At 38.8% G+C, this 20,554-nt stretch overlaps 2 protein-coding genes across 2 annotated transcripts; both read right to left on the bottom strand.

Moving 5' to 3' along the window:
• Window positions 1-6,373: 6,373 nt before the first annotated feature.
• On the bottom strand, window positions 6,374-9,496 carry LOC131250157 (inactive protein RESTRICTED TEV MOVEMENT 2-like). The gene is made up of 2 exons (XM_058250774.1): window positions 9,207-9,496; window positions 6,374-6,775 (listed from the first exon to the last, which is right to left on the bottom strand). The coding sequence occupies exons 1-2, from the start codon at window positions 9,304-9,306 to the stop codon at window positions 6,405-6,407; spliced, it is 471 nt and encodes a 156-aa protein (XP_058106757.1). The 5' UTR covers window positions 9,307-9,496; the 3' UTR covers window positions 6,374-6,404.
• A 1,960-nt stretch (window positions 9,497-11,456) lies between these two features.
• Window positions 11,457-13,779, bottom strand: LOC131250156 (inactive protein RESTRICTED TEV MOVEMENT 2-like). Its single transcript, XM_058250773.1, has 2 exons — window positions 13,541-13,779; window positions 11,457-11,850 (listed from the first exon to the last, which is right to left on the bottom strand). Exons 1-2 carry the CDS (start codon window positions 13,638-13,640, stop codon window positions 11,480-11,482), a joined length of 471 nt encoding a protein of 156 aa, XP_058106756.1. The 5' UTR covers window positions 13,641-13,779; the 3' UTR covers window positions 11,457-11,479.
• Window positions 13,780-20,554: the final 6,775 nt, after the last annotated feature.

Genomic DNA, 20,554 nt, shown 5'->3' with positions numbered 1-20,554 from the left:
ACTAAATTATTGGACTAGATCTCTTACACCTACACATTTAATGCCATTTACCCTCTTTCTACTTACATAAATCCTTATAGCATTCTTTGTCATGTAAAACCCCGCACATTATTTACCAATGTGACAAATATCATGCCAATTATGAAAATCTCACCATTTTATTGTCAAAAATTCTTTTAATGATATGATCATCATGTTATTATAAGACTTTCAAAATATTGAAAGATATAATTAAAATATCATATGTTTTTCGTGATATTATATAATAAAAAATAAGGAAATTATTTAAAAAATTGTTATATATATATATATATATATATATATATATGCTAAGTTTACTTATTAATTTATAATAAATAATTTTATTTTTAGTAAGATTTTTCATTAATATTACAAGAATTCCCTCAAATTTTTAAAATTTCTAAAGAAATTTTTAAATTGATTGATTGATAATTAAAGTTGTAATGATGAGCCCACTGACTCATGGTTTAAAATATCATTCGATGCAACTCGGTATTGTCCAAGTTATTTCTCATGAGATTTTCAAATTTTGATATTTTTCTTATAGTATTATAAAATCTCCCTATAAATAAAATCTTAAAAAATACTTTTTATAAATTAATAGATTATTTTAAAAATTAAAACCATCTAAATGGTGAGATTTATTTGATCTTTTCAATCAATTTTCTAATAAAATTGCAAATAAATCATGAAAAATTAAAAACCAGTTTGATTTTTATAATATCAAGGTATTATTGTGGTAATATTACTTAATTAAAATGTTTCGATAATATTGCAATATTTACAAAATCTCAATGATATTTCTTACACTTAGCAATTCTACTGTCTGTACTTCAATTTAAAGCAGGAAACCAAAAAAAAAAAAAAAACTCTCTCACAAACCGAAATTCTCATTTTGTGATGCAATTCTAAAAATCTAGTCATAGAGGGTTTGTTTGGTTCATATGGGTAGTTTAACCAATTATGTGTCAATTATAAATGTTGGGAGAAAGATTCCTTCTGGATCACATGCACAACAATATCAAAATCAAAAGAAAGTGAAAAAATGATACAAACTACGACATGAAGATTTAAGTGGTTCCCTTTCGCTACATCCATGAATTCACACCAATCCACTATGCTCAAAGGCAAAAAATAATAATAATAATAATAAAATCGAATAAGTAGCTCTCAACGCAATGACATTTCTCTCTCTCTCTCTCTCTCTCTCTCTCTCTCTCTCTCTCTCTCTCTCTCTCTCTCTCTGTCGGCAAAATATATATTACCCCGAATAACCTAAGGTTTACATGAAAACTCCATGTGAAATTATGAAATTACCTCTCTAAACTAGGAGCATGCCCTTTCACCCCTAAGCAAGGAGGCAACGCCCCCTACAACCCCCACAAAGCTTAACGCGGAGCTCTACCCATAAAAGTACTAGATGGATGAACAATACACCTCTTATTACCAGGCTCAATAGCTCCCAATCAGAAATATATATCATTTTTCTTTTAATTATCTATACTTTTTAAAGGTAGAAACACCATAAAACATTTAGATCTTGATCATGTATGGCAAACACTATAAGAAAATGAGGCTTTAGTGGCGCATTTGTCACCGGCGGCCATTATCTAATTGTTGGTAATAACAAGAATCACCGAGAGCCTTCAAAACACGCCATTGATTCTAAAATGCGGGTGCCTATGTATGTCTTTATACCCTTTTTTAAAAAAAAGTGTTCCCACATTTCATTTCTCTCCTTCGTCGTGCATCCGCTTCTCCCTCTATCTTCCTTGATCTCTCTACTGTCTCCCTTCCTTGTACTCTCTTAATCTCTCTCCCTCATATTCTCCCTTCCTCTCCCTCCCTCTCTCAATCTCCCTGATCTCCCTCCCTCTCTCTCTCTCATTGTCTCTCTCCCTTATTCTCTTCGTGTAAACAAAGAGAAAACAGTGAAGGCTTTTAGGAAAATGATTCTCCTTTACTTTTCTATGTGTTTGAGACAACCCTGAAGGGTTGAATATATAGAGCTTTATAACAACTATACAAGTTAAGATGATAAATACAAAATCTTCTACTTATACATCGTCTATCCATAGAATCAGTTATACATGACATGTGGCCTATGTAACATCCCCCCTCCAACTAATACGGGTCATCGACAAGTAATAGTTTGATAACTAGAAATGAGTGTCGTACAGAAGTGAGGGACTTCGTGAGAATGTCTACAATCTGATCATCGGATGCAACATGTGATAGCGAAATGAGCCGAGACTGAAACTTCTTGCGGATGAAGTGACAGTCAACTTCAATATGCTTTGTCCGTTCATTGAAAATCGAATTAGAGGCAATCTGAATGACACCCAGATTATCTACATGAAGTGGAGTAGGATCTTATAGATGAACGCCCAAGTCAGAAAGAAGTCCACGTAACCAGATAATCTCACTACAAGCAGCGGACATTGCTCTATACTTGGCTTCCGTGCTTGATTTCGAAATAGTGGTTTGCTTCTTACACTTTCAAGAGATGAGAGAAGTGTCGAGAAAAACACAGTAGCCAGTGGTAGATTTGCATATGAGAGTACAACCGGCTCAGTCAACATCGGAATAAGCACGAAGGTCCAGATGGGCCGTGGAGGAGAAGAACAGAGATCGATCCAAAGTTCCACGTATGTACCGTAAGATGCGTAATACTGCAGTCATATGAAGAGTATGAGGAGTATAAACAAATTGGTTGACAACTTGGACTGCGTAGGCAATATCAGGGTGAGTTATTGTTAAGTAAACCAGACTCCCAACCAAACGGCGGTTTAATGTGGGATCCACAAGGAGTTCACCATCGTCACGGCCATATTGAACGTTAAGTTCCAAGGGAGTCTGAACTGTCTTCTGATCTGTTAATGAGGCCAAGGCGAGAAGATCCTTGGTATATTTATGCTAGCTGAACAGGATTCCACGGATAGAACCCGAAAATTCAAGTCTAAGAAAGTATGTCAGATATCCCAGGTCCTTCATCTTGAAGGATGACTTCAGAACTTCTTTTAATGTCGAGATATCAGTATCATCACTACCAGTCAGAAGTAGGTCATCAACATATACGAGAACAATGACGATTCCATGCTCAGTGGTACGCAAGAATAATGATGGATCATGACCACTTTGAGTAAAGTCAACTCCTGTAACAACATCATGAAATCGTTGGAACCATGTCCGAGGGGCCTGTTTGAGACCGTATATAGCTTTCTTCAGGTGACAAACTTTATTGGCAGGGATTAAAGATCCAGGAGGAGGTTTCAAATATACTGTTTCTTAGAGGTCTCCATGAAGAAAAGTATTTTTCACGTCCATCGGAGTGAGTGGCAAAGAACGAACTGATGATACTGTCAGAAGAGTGCGAACAGTTTTCATCTTAGCCACAGGAGCGAATGTCTCATCATAATCAATTTCGTGTTCCTGTTTGTATCCCTGAGCAACAAGCCGACCCTTGTATTGATCCAATGATCCGTCAAACTTGAGCTTCACAGAATAAATCCATTTACTGCCAATTAATTGTTGGTCAGTAGGTCGAGTGACAATGTCTACATCTGGTTATCATCCAATGCCGCAAGTTCTTCTACCTTAGCCTTCTACCAACAATCATGACTGGCTGCCTAATGGTATGAAGTAGGAATAAAGACAGTATCCAGGGTAGTATTCATGGTAAATATAGAGTATATCTTTTACAACGACTATACAAGGTAAGATGATAAATACAAAATCTTCTACTTATACATAGTTTATCTATAGAATCGGCTATACAATGCATGTGGCATGTCTAACACTTCGACGCACGATCCTTTCATCAATCACTCTCCAAAAGTTGAAGGTACTCTCTCTGTCTCTCTCACTTCCCCTTTTGATGGCAGAATTTGGGCGGCAACCATGGCAGCAGTAGCCATATTCGTCGTTGTCCATGGCCGCCAACTTGTTTATGTTAAATGTTTAAAGAAATGCTTCAACCAAGATTATTCTTGGAAAAACTAGATTGATGTTGTGTTGTTAATTGTTTGAAGATATGCAACAATATTCTGATGTTGGTATGGATAAAGGGTTGTGAAAAAAATTGATGCATCTTTACAACCAACGATGAAAGAAAATAGAAGAGAGTGAAGTCATGCAGCAACAACAAGTCATGTGGGGCTGTCAATGCCCACATCGAAAATATAACATGTCTAGGCCCCAACTCTGCTCACAAGATGCAGTCACATTCTTCCCATCTGGTAGTGCATAAGGGAATGGAGGAAGATCCAGAAATGTCCACGTGATTTTATTGAATTCCTTGCTGCTTAATGCATGAGTTCCTGGCAAAGCAGGGCATTTCAATGCCCACATCACGTTCCTCTAACTGCTCACAAGATTCAGTCACATTCTTACCACAATGCTTTTTATTGCAAAAAAATAAAATAAAATGCAGGGTTGTCAATGGGCTAGAATGCCCTGAGGGCTTTTGAGCCTACCCTCTTCCAACAGGCTTGAGCAGGGACACTAGGTACATCGATATGTTCTGTTTAGGAGTCATCAGCCGGTCGGTCTAAGTCTGGCCTGGTTAGGATTTCGATGGCATTTTTATCATACATTATGCAATGATGGGGCATCCTTAACAAACAACCCAAATTTTACACATAAGTGGATAGCTGGCTTAAGCTCGGGCCATGCATAATTATCGCAAGCTGGGCTAAGCCCTGCTTGATATGCATTACAATTTCAGATAAGAGCAATACGAGCATATGTCATTTGATAGATAGGTAATGGCAGCCTCCTTCTACTTCTCTTTGAAAGTAGTAGAAGGGCAATCTGGTATGACCAAGTCCAATATAAAGGATTCACTTATCCATCATGCTCTAATCACTTGGGCCATGATTAATTAACCAGACTTTAAGGCCTATCTCCTTAGAATTCAAGGTTAGAAATACGAGTTTATTGACATGTTTAATTGAAGGGGTGAATCGTTGCAAACTTCTACTTGTCGATGTTAATTTGAAGGTTGCAATGGGTTCTGAACTCTTCCCCTAGATCGTCTCATTTATGTTTCTTAAAATCAAGTGTGAACATCTCTCTCCCAACTGCTTACCATGCTGTGGCCCAGCCAAATCACAGGTCAGCCTGCTTTTTGGCTTGGATCCCAAAATGGGTTACACATCAAATGGATTGGAATTTGACCATGTTGCTTATAATGAATGGGCCCCTCCTTTCATTGACTTGTATGGGAAGGAACGCATTCTTACTGGGGCATTGATTGTCATAGGATATACTATTCAAATCATATGAAATAGTTGAAATGTAATTAATTTATTTTTATTATTTTGTATTGCAGGTTGCAGGTCCGGACAGATGATGGCTGGATGAAGGGATTTCTGTTATATGTATTCTAAACATTATTATAAATATTATATGTTTTTCAATGTAAAGTAATACAATTTATTTAGTATTCATTTTTAATTGTGTTGTGCAACATTTTTTAGGTTCTAAATATTTAAAAATAATATAAGTTCCAATTAAATATAAATAATCAAATGTATTAAGAAAAAAATTAACTCGCGGTCAGCACTTTTACAAATGGTCAACAGTTTTTACTTGCGCATATTTAAAGGTTTTCCATGGCATATGTCGGCGTTTAATGACATTTGAATTATGTTTGGCTTGTCGGGAGCCTTTTACTGATGTCATCGTAGATTTGAACCGACGTATACTGGCGCTTTGATATGTCTAAATGACGCTTCGGCAAGCTTTTTTCGGCATTTTTGCATATCTTTCCCAGTGTTTTGGCAACCTTATTGCGGCGGTCAAAAATACTTTTACCGGCGCTTTGATATGTCTAAACGACATTTCATCAGGCATTTACCGGCATTTCTGCATATCTTTTCGTGGCGTTGTGGCAACCTTTTGCAGCGCTTTTTCCATCTTTTACTAGCGCTTTTTTCATCTTTTACTGACGCTTTTTCCATCTCTTACCGGCACTTTTTATAGCTTTTTACCAGCGTTTGTTACAGATTTTACCGGTGTTTCTTATAGTAGCGTTTTGTTACAACTTTTAGCGGCACTTCCTACAGTTTTTACCGGTGCTTTTACAGTTTTTACTGGCAGTCATCAGAAGCCCCAACAAAGGATAATAAGTGCTGGTAAAAGTCTCTATTTTAGCAGCGGCTATAAAAAATGATGGTAAAGAGGTGCGACCGCCGGTAAAAGATACAGCGACGCCCTCCTTTAGCGGCTTGAGTACGACCGCCGTTAATTCCTTTACCGGTGACTTTTTGAACTTTTAGGGGCATTTATGGCCGCCAGTAAAGCCCATTTTTTTAATTTTATTTTTTGTAGTGAAAGTACAATCCAATTATGAAACAACTTAATCAAACATAATGCCATTTTCAATTCCCAAATCTCCCTACACATCTAACATTGCATGCTACATAAATCCCAAGTGCCACCCCAACCAAACTAACCACCACCATGCCCAAAACCACTTTCCTCGACATGTTCAATCCAAAGAAAAAACCACCTCCACCGGGCTTACAACATTCCAATGTGGACCAGCAAACTTGTGTGGCCGTTCTCGGCATGGTCATGTTGAGAGTTCCATTCTCGAATTTCGCACTTATTTCACACTGGTTACAATTCTCAGGCACATGGAAATCCTTCTGGAAACGGCTCCATTTGTTGCCATCGATCTGTCGTTCCCCACTGATCTTCATCTTCCCACAGCTAAGAGCTTGGATTCTTAGTTGCTCTTTTTTAAATCCTGGAACCAAAATTTCATTGATTAGAGCTTACTAACATTGGTAGCATTGTGCTAAAAAAATAGAAGAGTTTTGATGGGCTGGCTCTCCGCTTGATTTGAGATTTGCTCATCATCTTATGGGCCTGACCCAAATCTAGCGTAGCCCGGCCCATCAATTTTTTTGGGCCTAAAACCATTCACTGGGCCTAACACTCTCCTCGAGCTGAAGATTTATTAATGGATTTTTACCACAAAATTCCTCCAAGATTTGAATTTTACCACATAATGCCCCCGTGGAACTTATAAATAACCTTAGATATAGTGCTTTTTCAAAAGAGAAGTTATATTTTACCCTTTTTTATTTTTTCTTTACAACAAAGTAGAGATTATGGGCTTACGTGGTATGTGTCTCATATACAAACCGTGCAATAGATACACACTAACATTATAATTAGATAAACTAAAAATATTATAAATCCAATCATAAGGTGAATTAATTTATAAAAAATAATTAATATTATTCAAAATATTCCAATTCAAGTGTAGCCTATTTGATTTGGTTGCGTGATTTCTGACACGTCCAAATTTGATGGTGGTGGTGGTGGTGGTGGTGGTGCGACCCCACTTGACAAGTTGAATGCCATACACCTCAATCGGCCCCACGCAAGCAACTCTAGTGGAATAAGCTTATTCTACAGCGACTTATAAAACCATGCTTGAGGTTAGCCTGTTTGGTACCCCCTCTTAAGTAACTTTTTTAGTGAAAATTTTACTCTTCTAAGTTAGTTTAGTTTGGAAGCACCTTCAGTAAAAGTAACTTTACATGTTGAAGTAGACTTTTTCGCTTTCTTTTCCTCTCTTTGGCATCTTTCTTTCTCCTTTCTTTACCATGGACAAAAAATATCAAATGTGGCCTTATATGATGGAGAACCAATATGAAGGTAAGAGCCCACACAATGGACAATCTGCATCAAAGGTGGATCCCTTTATGATGGTTGGGCTACATCAAAGTGGACCCATATAATGGACGGTCCACGTTAAAGTTCAGCCCCTAATGATGAAGGGTCCACATCCAAAGCAGGCCTTATATGATGGACGACCCACTTTAAAGGTGGGACCCACACGATGGACGGTCCTCATCAAAGATGGGTTGCACACAATGGCAGTGGACATTAAAGGTGGGCCCCACATCATCGATGACCCACATCAAGGTGGGCCCCACATAATGGATGGTCCACATCATAGGTCAGCACCTAATGATGAATGGCTCATGTCGGAGGTGGGCCCTACATGATGAAGAAACCACTTTGAAGGTGGGGCCCACACGATGGATGGTAAACATTAAAGGTGGGCTCCACATGATGGGTGGGCATTGAAGGTGGCCCCACATGATGGAAAATTAGCATTGATGGTGGACCCCACATGATAGATGTCCCACATCAAGATGAGCCCTGTAATGGACAATCCACATCAAAGGTCAGCCCCTTATGATGAATGGCCTACATCCGAGATGAGTTCTACATGATAGAGGCCTGCTTTGAAGTTGGGCCCTACAAATGGATGGTCTATATTAAAAATGGCCTTGCATGATGGACACTCCACATCTAATGTATGGCACGATGGTTAAACCACATCCAAGGTGGCCCTGCATGATAGATAACCCACATCTAATGTATGGCATGAAGGGTTCACATTGAAGACGACGAGGCTAAGGGGGCTCAACATAATGAATGGTCCACATCAAAGATTGGCCGCACAAGATGGATGGTGAATATATAAGATGGACCACACATAAATAAGTAAAAACTAGAACAGATTTTAACAAAAGATATTAAAAAATTTTGGGAAACAAAATAAGAAAGAGGGGAGAAAAACAGAAATTAATTGAATCAATTTAAAATTACTAATTTAATATAAAAAATTAAACAAACTTTTCTATTTTTTACTAATAAGCATGTGTTTATCAAACATATTTACCTATTAGATTAGAAATCAAGAATAGTTACTTGAAAGGAACAAATAGCTTTAAATATAAAACCAAGAATAATTACTTGAAAGGCATAAATAGCTAGAAATATAACCACTACTGTCCCACGCATGCCTTGTCAAGATCCTAATCTCTCATCTTGTGGGCCCACATGCATGTTCTGTGATTCAAAATTTCACCCCGACTCGGTCGTCATATGACATCTAAGAAAAAATGGAAAATTAAAAAAAATTTTAAAAAAGCAGAAAATTGACCAACAATGTACATGTGGCCCACATGATGACAGGGACCACCCTGAATTTTGGGCCATGGTACAACCAAGAGGGGCCCACCTGATCAATGGCCACAATCTCACTCTCTCACACACATGCCGCATTGGCACATGTTGGGTTAGTAGCTATCTATATGGCCAATTGAAAAAATAAATAAATTAATGGAAATCAATATTAGATGCCTGATTAATACCAGGAAGATTGATGGCGAGTGTATCAAATCCATCCTCCCGTTTCCAATCAAACAACGGCTGAAAATCCTCGTGAGAGCGGTCCGTCTTAGCTTTGGACATTGAATTCTCTCTCCAACTTAATTTTACTTCTTGTAATGTGGTATATATCCGCGTAATAAGAGAAGGCAAGAAATGTCTTTGAATGAGGAACTTGAATTTGCATGGATTTATATATGGAGTGAGACATTACCCGTCCATGTTTGGATGGCAAAATGCTTTTGGGTTTTCTTCCAAAGGGAACCATTCCTTTTCTATTTCTCTCTTTTGGGTCTCTTGGTATTGGTTGGACTATGCTTTGGTGTTGTGGTCACCGCTTTGGATGGGCTAAGTTCAAAATTCCTTGTTTAACTTATATTCTTTTGAAGTCCTATGATAGATGGTTCCCAAGCATTTTGAAAATAGTGGTGACTCTTCTGCTTCACGTGTAGCATTCACGTTGACTATCCAAACCATCCAAATTATGGTGACTCATCCCAGATGAGATTAGCAGACTCGATCCATAGATCTCGATCTCCTGATCCCCCAGTGGGAGCCATTAGGCAGCACTTACCAAAAATTTACTATCTTATCCTGGCAGCATTTCAATAATACTGCGTTTATCTGCTAAGGGGCGCCCAGGGTATTAGATGGGATTAGGTGGGATAGAATTGTATTTGGTCATGTGCAATTTCATCCAGCATTTGGAGGGGATGGGAAAGATTGAGATTAGGTGGGATGGAATTGCATTTGGTCCCATGTAGGAATTCTGTGGATTTGATATCCACCACACATGTGGGCCCAACATTGATGCATTCTTTTATCCATGCTGCCCATCCATATACACCGTTTACACGTGACATTCTAATTATATATGTGTACAAGTGAACGACATCCATTGTGAATATGATTCGTTGATTACAATTCCATGGTCCACCAAACATGAACGTTTCTCTCCCAATTGTTTACCTTGCTGTGGCCCAGCCAAATCACAGGTCAGCCTTCTTTTTGGCTTTGATCCCAAAATGGGTTACATATCAAATGGATTGGAATTTGACCCTGTTGCTTATAGTGAATGAGCCCCTCCTTTCATTGACTTGTATGGGAAGGAATGCATTCTTACTAGGGCATTGATTGTCATAGGATATGCTATCCAAATAACATGAAATGGTAGAAATGTAATTCATTTTTATTTTTTTTTTTGTCTTGCAGGTTGCAGGCCTAGACAGATGATGGTTGGATGGAGGGATTTCTTTTATATGTATTCTGAACATTTTCAACACATTATTGTAAATATTACATGTTTTTCATTGTAAAGTAATACAATTTATTTAGTATTCATTTTTATTTGTGCTGTGCAACATTTTTTATGTTTTAAATATTTAAAAACAATATAGGTTCCAATTAAATATAAACAATCAAATGGATTAAGAAAACAAATTAAACTCCTGGTCAGCACTTTTACAAGCGGTCAACAATTTTTACTTGTGCATGTTTAATGGTTTTCCATGGCATATGTCGGCGTTTACTGACATTAATTTGAATTATGCTTGGCTTGTCGGGAGCCTTTTATTGATGCTTTCGTAGATTTGTACCGACGTATATCGGTGCTTTAATATGTCTAAATGATGCTTCGGCATGCCTTTTTCGGCATTTCTGCATATCTTTCCACGTGTTTTAGCAACCTTATTGTGGCGGTCAAAAATATTTTTACCGGCGCTTTGATATGCCTAAACGACGTTTCGTCAAGCCTTTCTCGGCGTTTCTGCATATCTTTTCCTAGCATTGTGGCAACCTTTTGCGGCTCTTTTTCCATTTTTTACTAGCACTTTTTCCATCTTTTACCGACACTTTTTCCATCTCTTACCGGGATTTTTTACAGCTTTTTACTGCCGTTTGTTACAGTGTTTACCAGTGTTTTTTTATAACTTTTACCGGCTCTTCATACAGTTTTTACCAGCGCTTTTACAGTTTTTACTAGCAGTCACCAGAAGCCCCGGTAAAGGATAATAAGCACCAGTAAAAGTCTCTATTTTAGCGGCGGTCATCCAAAACGCTGGTAAAGAGGTGCGACCACCGTTAAAAGATATAGCGATGCCCCCCTTTAGCGGCTCGAGTACGACCGCCGATGATTCCTTTACCGGCGGTTTTTTGGACTTTCAAGGGCATTTTTGGCCGCCGATAAAGCCCATTTTTATGTAGTGAAAGAACAATCCAATTACAAAACAGCTTAATCAGTGAAAACATAATGCCATTTTCAGTTCCCAGATCTTCCTAAACATCTAACATTGTATGCTACATAAATCCCAAGTGCCACCCCAACCAAACTAACCACCACCACACCCAAAACCATTTTCCAGGACATGTTCAATCCAAAGAAAAAACCACCGCCACCGGACTTACAACATTCCAATGTGGACCCGCAAACTTGTGTGGCCCTTCTTGGCATCGTCATGTTGAGAGTTCCGTTCTTGAATTTCGCACTGATTTCACTTTGGTTACAGTTCTCGGGCACGTGGAAATCCTTTTGGAAACGGCTCCATTTGTTGCCATCGATCTGCCGTTCCCCACTGATCTTCATCTTCCCATGGCTAAGAAGTTGGATTCTTAGTTGTTCTTTTTTGAATCCTGGGACCAAAATTTCATTGATTAGAGCTTACTAACATTAGTAGCATTGTGCTACAAACAATAGAAGAGTTTTGATGGGCCGGATCTCCACCTGATTTGAGATTTGCCCATCATCTTATGGGCCTGACCCAAATCTAACCTAGCCCGGCCCATCAATTTTTTTGGGCCTAAAACCATTCACTGGGCCTAACACTCTCCTCGAGCTGAAGATTTATTAATGGATTTTTACCACCAAATTCCTCCAAGATTTGAATTTTGCCAATAAATAACCTTAGATAGTGCTTTTTCAAAAGAGAAGTTATATTTTACCCTTCTTTATTTTTTCTTTACAACAAAGTAGAGATTCTGGGCTTACGTGATATGTGTCTCACATACAAACCGTCCAATAGATGCACACTAACATTATCATAAGAGAAACTAAAAATATTGTAGATCCAATCCTAAGGTGATCCAATTCATAAAAATTAATTAATACCATTCCAAATATTCTAATTCAAGTGTAGCCCATCTGATTTGGTTGCCTGATTTCTGACATGTCCAAATTTGACAGTGGTGGTGGTGTGACCCCACTTGACAAGTTGAATGCCATACACCACGATCGACCCACGCGAGAAACTCTAGTAGAATAAGCTTATTCTACAAGGACTTATAAAACCAGGCTTGAGGTGAGCTGATTTGGTAGCACCCCTTAAGTAACTTTTTCAGTGAAAATTTTGCATTTCTAAATTAGTTTAGTTTGGGAAGCACCTTTTGTAAAAGTAACTTTACATGTTGAAGTAGACTTTTTCGCTTTTTTTTCCTCTCTTTGGTATCTTTTTTTCTCATCTCTCTACCACAGACCAAAAACATCAAATGTGGCCTTATATGATGGAGAACCATTATGAAGGTAAGAGCCCACATGATGGACAATCCACATCAAAGGTGGATCCCTTTATGATGGTTGGGCTACATCAAAGTGGACCCATATAATGACGGTCCACATTAAAGGTCAGCCCCTAATGATAAAGGGTCCAGACATAAATAAGTAAAAACTAGAACAGATTTTAACAAAAGATATTAAAAAATTTTGGGGAACAAAAAAAGAAAGAGGAGAGAAAAACAGAAATTAATTGAATCAATTTAAAAATTACTAATTTAATATAAAAAATTAAAAAAACTTTTCTATTTTTTACTAATAAGTATGTGTTTATCTAACATATTTATCTGTTATATTAGAAATCAAGAATGGTTACTTGAAAGGAACAAATAGCTTTAAATGTAAAACCAAGAATAATTACTTGAAAGGCATAAATAGCTAGAAATATAACCGCTACTGTCCCCACACATGCCTTGTCAAGATCCTAATCTCTCATCTCGTGGGCCCACATGCATGTTCTGTGATTCAAAATTCACCCCGACTCGGTAGTCATATGACGTCTATGAAAAAATGGAAAATTAAAATTTAAAAAAAAAAAACAAGAAAATAAAAATTGACCAACAATGTACATGTGGCCCACATGATGACAGGGACCACCCTGAATTTTGGGCCATGGTACAACCAAGAGGGGCCCACCTGATCAATGGCCACAATCTCACTCTCTCACACGCACATGCCTCATTGGCACCTGTTGGGTGAGTAGCTATCTATATGGCCAATTGAAAAAAATAAAAAAAAATTAATGGAAATCAACATTAGATGCCTGATTAATACCAGGAAGATTGACGGCGAGTGTATCAAATCCATCCTCCCGTTTCCAATCAAACAACGGCTGGAAATCCTCGTAAGAGCGGTCCGTCTTAGCTTTGGACATTGAAGTCTCTCTCCAACTTAATTTTACTTCTTGTAATGTGGTTTATATCCGTGTAATAAGAGAAGGTAAGAAATGTCTTTGAATGAGGAACTTGAATTTGCATGGATTTATATACAGAGAGACATTACCCGTCCATGTTTGGATGGCAAAATGCTTTTGGGTTTTCTTCCGAAGGGAGCCATTCCTTTTCTATTTCTCTCTTTTGGGTGTCTTGGTATTGGTTGGACTATGCTTTGGTGTTGTGGTCACCTCTTTGGATGGGCTAAGTTCAAAATTCCTTGTTTAACGTACACTCTTTTGAAGTCCTATGATAGATGGTTCCCAAAGCATTTTGAAAATAGTGGTGACTCTTCTCCTTCACGTGTAGCATTCACGTTGACTATCCAAACCATCCAAATTATGATGATTCATCCCAGACGGGATTAACGGACTGGATCCATAGATCTCCATCTCCTGATCCCACAATGGGAGCCCTTTGGCAGCACTTACCAAAAATATATTATCCTATCCTAGCAGCATTTCAACAAAACTGCGCTTATCGGCTAAAAGAACCTTTGAAAGCCTACCAAAAAGAAATTTTGGGACCAAACTCCCTTCCAAAGAGAATGAATGGTCAGGAAAAGAGACCATCCGCCCATTGCAAGCCGACGGACACACCTGGCACACCGTTTCTTACTAACCATTGATCTAGATAACTCCTGGCGGATCTTACATGGCAAATTTATGCTAAGTGTCCTCCAGTGTCCCGGTTTGATGGTAGTAGAAATGGTAGAAATCCCTTGTAGATCAATAATCATCCAAAGGGTGTTGCTGTATGGAGAGTCTATGATTCACCACACATATGCCTAGATCCTTCTCAACACAGGCCAACTATAAAATAAAATTTTTAAAAAAAAAAGTTAATTTTTCTGGAAAGTCAGTCCGTTCAAGAGTAGGGTCAGACATAAGGATGTTCGATTGTCCTTTTTAATAGAAATTTTCTTTTTCTTTCTCACATCTCAATCAAGCTTGGAACGTGGTCTATTTTGAACATTCCAACATATCGATTGTTATCTTATGAGTTTTAATTACATTTACTTCTACTTGGTTATTTTACTTATTCTGCTCGCTTGTTCGGTTCACTTGACTTTGCTTAGCAAAACTATGATACATTTTATTTTTTTGGTTGCCCAACCATCATACAAGGCTATGTGAGGCATGGCTAGACATGTATTATTATTACAAGTATGAAATTCTCTTGAAAGCCACATATTCCTTGAAGTAAAGACTGTACAAGTGCGGGTAGGAGAGGATGCCTAATCCTTCCATCTTTTGTAATTGACCCTTATCTAGACCTTTGTGATCTCAAACTGTGGGAGTCATTTAGGTTAAAAAATTTTAAGATTCCCCAATTGCAAAGCAAGCGCGTGGCCTCTAGCTCCCCGTGGACATATACTTAGCCTAATCGGCCAGTGACAACTCCAAATATTCAAACACACCATTTTACCCACCTTGAAAATGTATCGCACAACTAAAAAAGCAAAACCAAACCAAACTAGTCATATACACCTCGTGCCGAAATCAAATGGCGAGCACACAGATCTCCATCTTTTCTCTCCTCACAATGGACTCTATTAGAGGATGGAAGGGTCGAGCATGCGGGCAGCGTCCACATGATGATATTATCTTAAGACTTTCAAATTATTGGAAGATATTAAAATATTATATATATTTTTACGTTATTATATAATAATAATAATAAACGTTAAAGAAATTGTTGTATACATATGTGTGTTAATTTACTTATTAATTTATAATAAATAATTTTATCTTTGGCAAGATTTTTCAGTAATATAAAAAAATGCCTCAATTTTTGAAAATTTCTTGAAGAATTTATGGGCCAAGAAATTGCCAAAGAGTCAAATTTGTCACTATGCCATTAACATACTCATAGTTAGAAATCTCACTCTTAATAATATCTTATCTTAGGGTCGTTTCGATGGCTGTAATTTTATTTTTATTTTTTGTAAACACATTACACCTAAAAATAGTTCAAGGAATAATCAACTTACGTGCTATTTTATCTGACTTTTAATTAGTAAATTGTTTATAGGTAATTCATTGTGTGTTTACACTGCCTAGACTTTACTTTTCAATTCTAAACTCAAGACTTGAGAGTAAAACATTGTAATATTTATTTGCCATCTAATCGTAAGGTCACAGAAGACCCAGACGAAGGGAAAACACAAATATCAGCTTTATAAAAACTTGTGGCCCTAGTAAGTTTCTAATGGTGGATATTCAATCCTTATTGTGGGGTCCACTTAAGATTTGAATCTACTTATTTTTTAGCATAATACCCTAAAATGATAGGTAAATATTGATGGACCGGGTGGATATACAACATATACATCAAGGTGGGCCCCACGGTCAAGGCATCACCCGGAAGCGGATTGGCTAGCACACCAGCTATATAGCTGCTGTAGGTACGTGTCGTGCGAAGACGAGCGCTGACGCTCCTCGAGCTCGAGTTGTATGATCAGTTCAAATGAGATCAAAGTTGCATCGCCCCATGATGTATTTATTATATCCACACCGTTCATCCATTTTTCGAGATCATTTTAGATTACTATCAAAAAAATGAATCATATCCAAAGATCAACTCGACCACACCACAAATAGCAGCGGGGAGAATGATTTTCACCATTAAAAAATTCGTATGGCCCACCATAACACTTATTTTCCATCTGCTAATAAGATCAAAAATACCTACACGAAGAGTTAGAACAAATTTCATATTGATCCAAAACTTCTGTGACCCCCCAAAAGGGTTTCAATGGTATACGTTCAATCCCCCGCTGCTTTTTAAAGTGTGGCCCACTTGAACCTTAGATCTACAGTATTTTTTTCTCAAGCCTTACGACGAGCTCTCCAAATAGATAGACCGTTTGGATATAACACACACCTCATAATGGGACCCACATAACTTGGTGACATCAATACACCAGCTATATAGCTGGTGTGTGGTACACCAGCCAATCCGTTTCCCGGCATCGCCCACTGAGCTGTTCCACCGAGCAGTTCTCAGATCCAGAAAGAAAAACAAAAAACAAAAAGAGAAGGGAAATTGACCGTATTGGCCTCAACTATGGTCGAATTTCCTAAAAAGATTCAACCATTCAAATATTCCGAACGTGGTCTTGAGACGAGCTTCTGCAAATTACTTGGACAAAAATGCCCTTTGTCCTCGGTTCTTTGGTTGTATGGTTCTTCGGTGAATGAGAAGTTACGTTGTATTTAGTGCATTTAATGACACATACGGTTCACTTTATTGGGGGTGAGTAATGCCTAACTCGTGGGGCCCACACTCATATACGTGTATAATTCATTTCGCTCCTTCTTGCCATGTAATTTTATGGCTAGAACCCAAGTATCAGCCCGATCCAGTGTTCGTGTGGGCCACAAAATAGAAAATAATAGTGATTGTTAAAACTTTCCAAGCTCACTATGATATTTGTTAGAAGTGGACAGTGCCCTAGACAAGACTTTTCGGGCCCACGACAAGTTGGCCAATAAGGTGGATGGATCGAATCACCCCATCGTGGGCCTTAAGCTATGGTACTAATGGTTTGGTAGAAAAGTAAGTGAACACAGTTGAAAACCACGATCCATCCATGCAACATACCAACTACAACCCATGCAAACCACGACCCAAATGGACCCACATTGATGTATGTGTATAATCCATGTCGCCCATCCCTTTTGTCATGTTATTTTAGGCCCAAAATCAACTTGATCCAACACCCATGTAGGCCACAAAATAGAAAATAATAGTGACTGTTGAAACTTTTGAGGCTCACTGTGATGTTTGTTAGAAATGAAAACTGCCCAAGTTAGGACTTTTTGGGCCCATGGCAAGCTAGCCAACAAGGTGGATGGATCGGATCACCCTATTGTGGGCCTTAAACTATGATACTAATAGCTTGGTAGAAAAGTAACTGAATACGATACATGCAACATTGCAACCACTACCCGCATAACGTGGCAACTACTACTCATGTAAACCACTACCCAAATGTTTCCACATTGATGTATGTATATAATCAATGCCGCCCATCCTTTTTTTCGTGTCATTTTAGGGTTAGGGCCCAAATATCAGCTTGATCCACCGCTCGTGTGGCCCACATAATAGAAAATAATGGCAACTGTTGAAACTTTCCAGGCTCACTGTAATGTTTGTTAAAAGTGGACACTGCCCAAGCTAGGACTTTTTGGGCCCACGGCAAGCTGGCCGATGAGGTGGATGGATCGGATCAGCACATTGTGGGCCTTAAGATATGGTATGATTTGGTAGAAAATGAAGTGAACACATTGAAAACCGATCCATACAACATGACAACTACGACCCATATAATATGGCAACGCAAACCACGACCCAAATGGGCCCATATTGATGTCTGTGTATAATCCATGCCGCCCATCATTTTTGTCGTGTTATTTTAGGGGTAGGGGCCAAATATTAACCTAATCCAGCGCTCGTGTAGGCTACAAAATAGAAAATAATGGTAACTGTTGAAACTTTTCAGGCTCACGATGATGTTTATTAGAAGTGGACACTGCCCAAGTCAGGACTTTTTGAGCCCAAGGCAAGCTAGTCGACAAGGTGAATGGATTGGATCACCCCATCGTGGGCGTTAAGCTATAGTATTAATGGTTTAGTAGAAAAGGAAGTAAACATGTTGAAAACCACGGTCCATACAACATGGCCCATATAACAGGGCAACTATGACATATGCAAACCACGACCCAAATGGGCCTACATTGATGTGTGTGTATAATCCATGCCGCCCATCCTTTTTGCCGTGTCATTTTAGGGCTAGGGCCCAAATATCAACTCGATCCAGTGCTCGTGTGACCCATATAATATAAAATAATGGTGACTGTTGAAACTTTCTAGGCTTACTATGATGTTTGTTAGAAGTAGACACTGCCCAAGTTAGGACTTTTTGGGCCCACGGCGAGCTGGCCGACAAGGTGGATGAATCGGATCACCCCATTGTGGGCCTTAAGCTATGATACCAATGGTTTGATAGAAAAGGAAGTGAACACGTTGAAAACCACGATCCATACAACATGGTAACCACAACCCATATAACATGGCAACTACGACCAATGCAAACCATGATCCATATAACATGACAACCACGACCCATATAACATGGCAACTGCGACTCATACAAAACACGACCTATACACAACCAACGATAGGCCTTAGAAAGTTCCAACAGTGAAACTTTGTTTCCCTCAGTGCGATCCACTCATGACTCGGATCTGACTCATTTTTTGGCTTATATCTTGAAATAATATGGAGAAGGTGATGAACGGCATGGATTAAACATATACATCAAGGTGGGGTCTACATCACATGGCAACCTCGATCCTTATGAACTTCACATGTCACATTACAACCACAACCCATATAACATGATAATCACGACCAATATAACATGACAACCGTGACCCATGACAACCACAGCCCATATAACGGGATAGCTACGACCCATATATAACAAGACAACTGCGATCCATACAACTGCGACCCATATAACAAGACAACTGCGACACATATAACATGACAACCGTGATCCATACAACCGCGACCCATATAACAAGACAACTGCGACCCATATAATAGGACAATTGCAACCCATATAATAGGACAATTGTGATCCATACAATTGCGACTCATATAACAAGACAACTGCGACCCATACAACTGCGACTTGTATAACAAGACAATTGCAACCCATATAACATGACAATTGTGACCCATTTGGGTCGTGGTTTGCATGGGTCATAGTTGTCATGTTATATGGGTCGTGGTTGTCATGTTGTATAGATCGTGATTTTCAACGTGTTCACTTCCTTTTCTATCAAACCATTGGTACTATAGCTTAAGGCCCACGATGTGGTGATCTGATCTATCCACCTTATCGATCACCTCGCCGTGGGCCCAAAAGTCCTAACTTGGGCAGTATCCACTTCTAATAAAGATCATAGTGAGCCTGGAAAGTTTCAACAGCCACCATTATTTTTTATTTTGTGGGCCACACAAGCACTGGATCGGGCTGATATTTGGGCCCTGGCCCTAAAATGAAACGGCAAAAAGGATGGGCGGCATGGATTATACACATACATTAATGTCGGCCCATATGGGTTGTGGTTTGCATGGGTCATAGTTGCCATGCTATATGGGTCATGGTTTGCATGGGTCATAGTTGTCATGTTATGGGTCGTGGTTGTCATGTTGCATTAACTTCCTTTTTTACCAAACCATTGGTAAAAGTCTCTATTTTAGCGGCAGCCATAAAAAGCGCCGGTAAAAGATACAGCGACGCCCCCCTTTAGCGGCTCGAGTACGACCGGCAGTAATTCCTTTACCGGCGGTTTTTTGGACTTTTAGGGGCGTTCACTACAAGAAAGTAGGCCTTTAGCCTCAATTTTTTAGCCTCGGTTCAAAAAAAGGAGGCTAAATATGGTTTTTAGCCTCAGTTGTAAAGGAACTGAGGTTAAAAATTCACTTTTTGCCTCAGTTGATGAGAAACTGAGGCCAAAACTCTGCCCTATTGCCTCGGTTGGTGAGAAACTGAGGCTAAAAGTCTGCCATTTTGCCTCGGTTGGTGAGCAACTAAGGCCAAAAGTCTGCTCTTTTGCCTCGGTTGGTGAGCAACTGAGGCTAAAAGTCTGCCCTTTTGCCTTGGTTGTTGAGAACTGAGGCCAAAAGTCTGCTCTTTTGCCTCGGTTGATGAGAAATTGAGGCCAAAAGTCTGCTCTTTTGCCTCGGTTGGTGAGAAACCGAGGCCAAAAGTCTGCCATTTTGCCTCGGTTGGTGAGCAACTGAGGCTAAAAATCTGTCTTTTTGCCTCGGTTGTTGA

This window comes from Magnolia sinica, chromosome 6, assembly GCF_029962835.1.
Source record: "Magnolia sinica isolate HGM2019 chromosome 6, MsV1, whole genome shotgun sequence".
Taxonomy (NCBI): domain Eukaryota; kingdom Viridiplantae; phylum Streptophyta; class Magnoliopsida; order Magnoliales; family Magnoliaceae; genus Magnolia; species Magnolia sinica.
Note: the sequence above shows the minus strand (reverse complement) of the source record. Positions and strands in the feature narration are given on the sequence as shown.

Bases quoted from the DNA above. Each gene is read 5' to 3' on its own strand.
- LOC131250157 (XM_058250774.1), bottom strand. From the start codon at position 9,306: ATGTCCAAAGCTAAGACGGACCGCTCTCACGAGGATTTTCAGCCGTTG. The intron at 6,776-9,206 runs GTATTAATCAGG...TTTTGGTTCCAG, and splicing joins ACTCGCCATCAATCTTCCTG to GATTTAAAAAAGAGCAACTA.
- LOC131250156 (XM_058250773.1), bottom strand. From the start codon at position 13,640: ATGTCCAAAGCTAAGACGGACCGCTCTTACGAGGATTTCCAGCCGTTG. The intron at 11,851-13,540 runs GTATTAATCAGG...TTTTGGTCCCAG, and splicing joins ACTCGCCGTCAATCTTCCTG to GATTCAAAAAAGAACAACTA.